Genomic DNA, 3,128 nt, shown 5'->3' with positions numbered 1-3,128 from the left:
AACTTCTTTTAAATTTGACCAAATCTATAGAAAGTATATTAACAACTAGAACACCAAATTAGTTTCACGAGATTGTTTATAAAATATAGTTTCGTACTCTGTGTATTTGTTGTTGTAGATCTTACCACATTACTCTATAGATAGAGTTGGTTAAACTTAAAACAAGTTTGACTTAGGACAAGCTGGTCACTTGTTTGCCGGGAAACAAGATACTAGTGTAACACTGCAGGAATCTGAAGAAAATTCCATGTAAAGCCTAATGACTACATCTCATACAATCATGCAGGTTCAAACCATTCTCACTAGCTTAAAACATTGTAAAAGGTCCCCTCATTGGTATCTGAAGTGACCATTTGCATAAACACCCCATGGCTTCTGCTGGACAATCAGCCTGAACCTATTTGAGTCCAACTGAGATCAACCATGCCAATGCATAACGGGGAACAATCCTCTAGAACTTAAAACTACCATTTTACACTAGCCAGAATCATGAGAAACAATGTAACGAGGCTAACAAAGCACCTGAACAAGAACAGGATACGATGCGACACTTAAAAAGGCAGCTCCGGTTCTCGACGTCAATCTTCCTCCAGGTTGATGGCCTTTCCAAATTTCCCGTAGAGGATCTCCTTCAGCTCGGCCATATGTGTGAGGATGGATTCCTTCTCTTCCTCCAGCCTCTCCAGCTTCTTGGCTGCATCCTCTTTCATCTGCTCTAGCTTAGCTTCCACATCATCCACTGGCATGTGGGCAAACACTTCCCCAATTTGGAAACGCACCACATCTTCATCAGACAAGATGAGTTCATTCCCAGCATCTTCAAGGTTTTCGTTTGCTTCCTGGTACATAGAGGGAAATGGCAAATGGCATTTAGCGTGTGGTGCTTTAAGCAACGGTTTGGTTTCAGGTGCAAATGCAGCATCTAAGATTCTATCAGAAATGAGCCCACTGTACAGTACAAAAATATTGGCAGCCAACTCTGGTAGCAGAAGATCAAAAAACTGGGAAGATGGCATTGCAAAGATTTAAGTTCTGAAAAATGCCACTGGATGTCTCAATGCCATGTCAGATCTATAAACAAACATGCCATTGTCACAGGCTCACAGCCAATGGAACTTCTCATAAATGTCAACTTTGCAGTCACATTGTTTTTATTTTCCAAATGAGTAAATATCCTTATTAGGCAATCTTTCATTGCCCATTTGCACATGCAAAACACTGGACTGCAGGTCAATTTGAGAGCAAGGTAAAAGCATAAGTCATACTCCCTCTGTTCCATATAATTCTTGATGTGGTTTTACTTCAAATTGAACTAAAACCACGACAAGAATTATGGAACGGAAGGAGTACATAATAATAATTTCATAAGGCATACTGGATATTCAAATGCCTTGATGGCTAGATATCTAACGAATAGAATGGCCTTTCGGTGGCATTTCGAAGTCTACCACTCGTGCCATTATTTACATGGCACCTCCGAAGGAACATTAGATAGACCCAAGGCATTGATCAAAACAATTTTCTAACAGTTATTCCTATTTATCTAGAGGATGAGTTAGCAAAATCATGAGGAGCATAGTAACACATGTCAGGCCATGATGTCGCTGGAAAGTTCACAGACCTAAAAGGAATGACAAAATAAAATTTTCTGATGGATTAGAGGATCTCTCGAGACCTATTGGGTCATTGCTCAAAACTATGTGAAGCTTCCACAGCTGTATTAAAAAAACGAACCCTTGATTTGGGACTCTGTTCAACCAACTGTTGATCACAGGTGTATGAGACAGAAACAAAATATTTAGGCTCCAAATCCACAATGTTCAGTTTCGTGGATGTATTAGAGTTCATTCATATTATAAAAATAAATAAACATATGAAGCTAAACCAGGGGAGCTGGCAATGGTAAAAAAATAAGAAGACATAGGTAGGACTTCTTTTTGTAGTACACTGAATCGCCCTAGCTTCCCAATAAGGTTTAGTTCTTTGGTCAACACTTTGCAAATAATTAGGTACTATCCTTGGTTTTTAATGTTACTGTTCGTGGTTGCATAGTTGATAATCTACAAACATATAAATCTAACCTTAGCAAATTTCATCACCTGAACTATCGTAGCCATGAAAGCCCATCAAATGACTAAACCAGATTGTGATGCCACACTGCAACGAAGGAAATAATCTAGAAGACATATAAAGGAGGAGCAATTCAGATGCAGCGAATCAAAGTTACAAACAACAGACCGCAAAGCATGCATTTGCAAGTCCCTGGAATCATGTTATTAACCCTGTCCCCATAACCCCAAGAACCATGAGAGCCCCCTATACCATAGCCCTGGACCCTAGCGCCTCTTGCAAAGGGCAAAAGCCCTAATCTCGTAAGTATTTTCTCCCAATGGAATTGAACAATTCATAAGAACAAGAGCATCCGAGGAACAAAAGGGGGCGCCGAAGGGGAAAGAAACCTTGGCGAGCCTGATCTCGTCCGCGAGCTCGTGGAGGCGGTTGTTGAGGCGGCCGAACCGGTTGATGTTCTGCTGGTCATCCCACGTCACCTGCGCCTCCGTGCCATCGCCCTGCAGGATTAATCCGCCCAACACCGCAAGAATCGCATCAGATCGGAAGCACGCACAAGAACAGATGGATCATCGACAGAAACAGCGCTCTCTTTATTTGCGATGAACAGAAACAGCCCCTGACCATGGGTAGATCTGGTCGGCCTACCCACCTGCTGCATCTCCGGCTTCCTTGGGGATTCGTCGGTCTCGGCCCGGGGTGAGATGCGCCGGCGGTCGCTGCTGGATTTCGGGCAGTAGGGGGCTGAGAGAGGACTGGAGAAAAGCGATGAAAGAGAGAGATGGAGAAATATGGGCCGTTGGATTTGCTTGTGATGGTACAGAAACACAAATGGACTGCAGCTAGGTTAGAGCATCCAAACCCCCCTCGTACGTCTCGAGCGCACTCCCACTCAGAAAAAACCCGACTTAGACGGATGCCTCAAACGGATCTCAAATATTCAGACTAACGGGCACCCCTCATATCCAGCCCAAATATAGGGCGGATATGGGGAGGCTCGAGCGCACCCATCACATCGGAATGATGGTCGGGTCCCACACGGAATCGCCCAGAAATCC

General features: G+C 43.4%; 1 protein-coding gene across 1 annotated transcript; it reads right to left on the bottom strand.

Moving 5' to 3' along the window:
* Nucleotides 1–234: 234 nt before the first annotated feature.
* LOC119303062 (probable prefoldin subunit 4) lies at nucleotides 235–2,881 on the bottom strand. The gene is made up of 3 exons (XM_037580153.1): nucleotides 2,723–2,881; nucleotides 2,460–2,570; nucleotides 235–839 (listed from the first exon to the last, which is right to left on the bottom strand). The coding sequence occupies exons 1-3, from the start codon at nucleotides 2,729–2,731 to the stop codon at nucleotides 579–581; spliced, it is 381 nt and encodes a 126-aa protein (XP_037436050.1). The 5' UTR covers nucleotides 2,732–2,881; the 3' UTR covers nucleotides 235–578.
* Between the last annotated feature and the right edge of the window lie 247 nt (nucleotides 2,882–3,128).

Source organism: Triticum dicoccoides, chromosome 5A, assembly GCF_002162155.2.
Source record: "Triticum dicoccoides isolate Atlit2015 ecotype Zavitan chromosome 5A, WEW_v2.0, whole genome shotgun sequence".
Classification (NCBI taxonomy): Eukaryota; Viridiplantae; Streptophyta; class Magnoliopsida; order Poales; family Poaceae; genus Triticum; species Triticum dicoccoides.
This window is presented reverse-complemented; position numbering and strand designations above follow the sequence as displayed.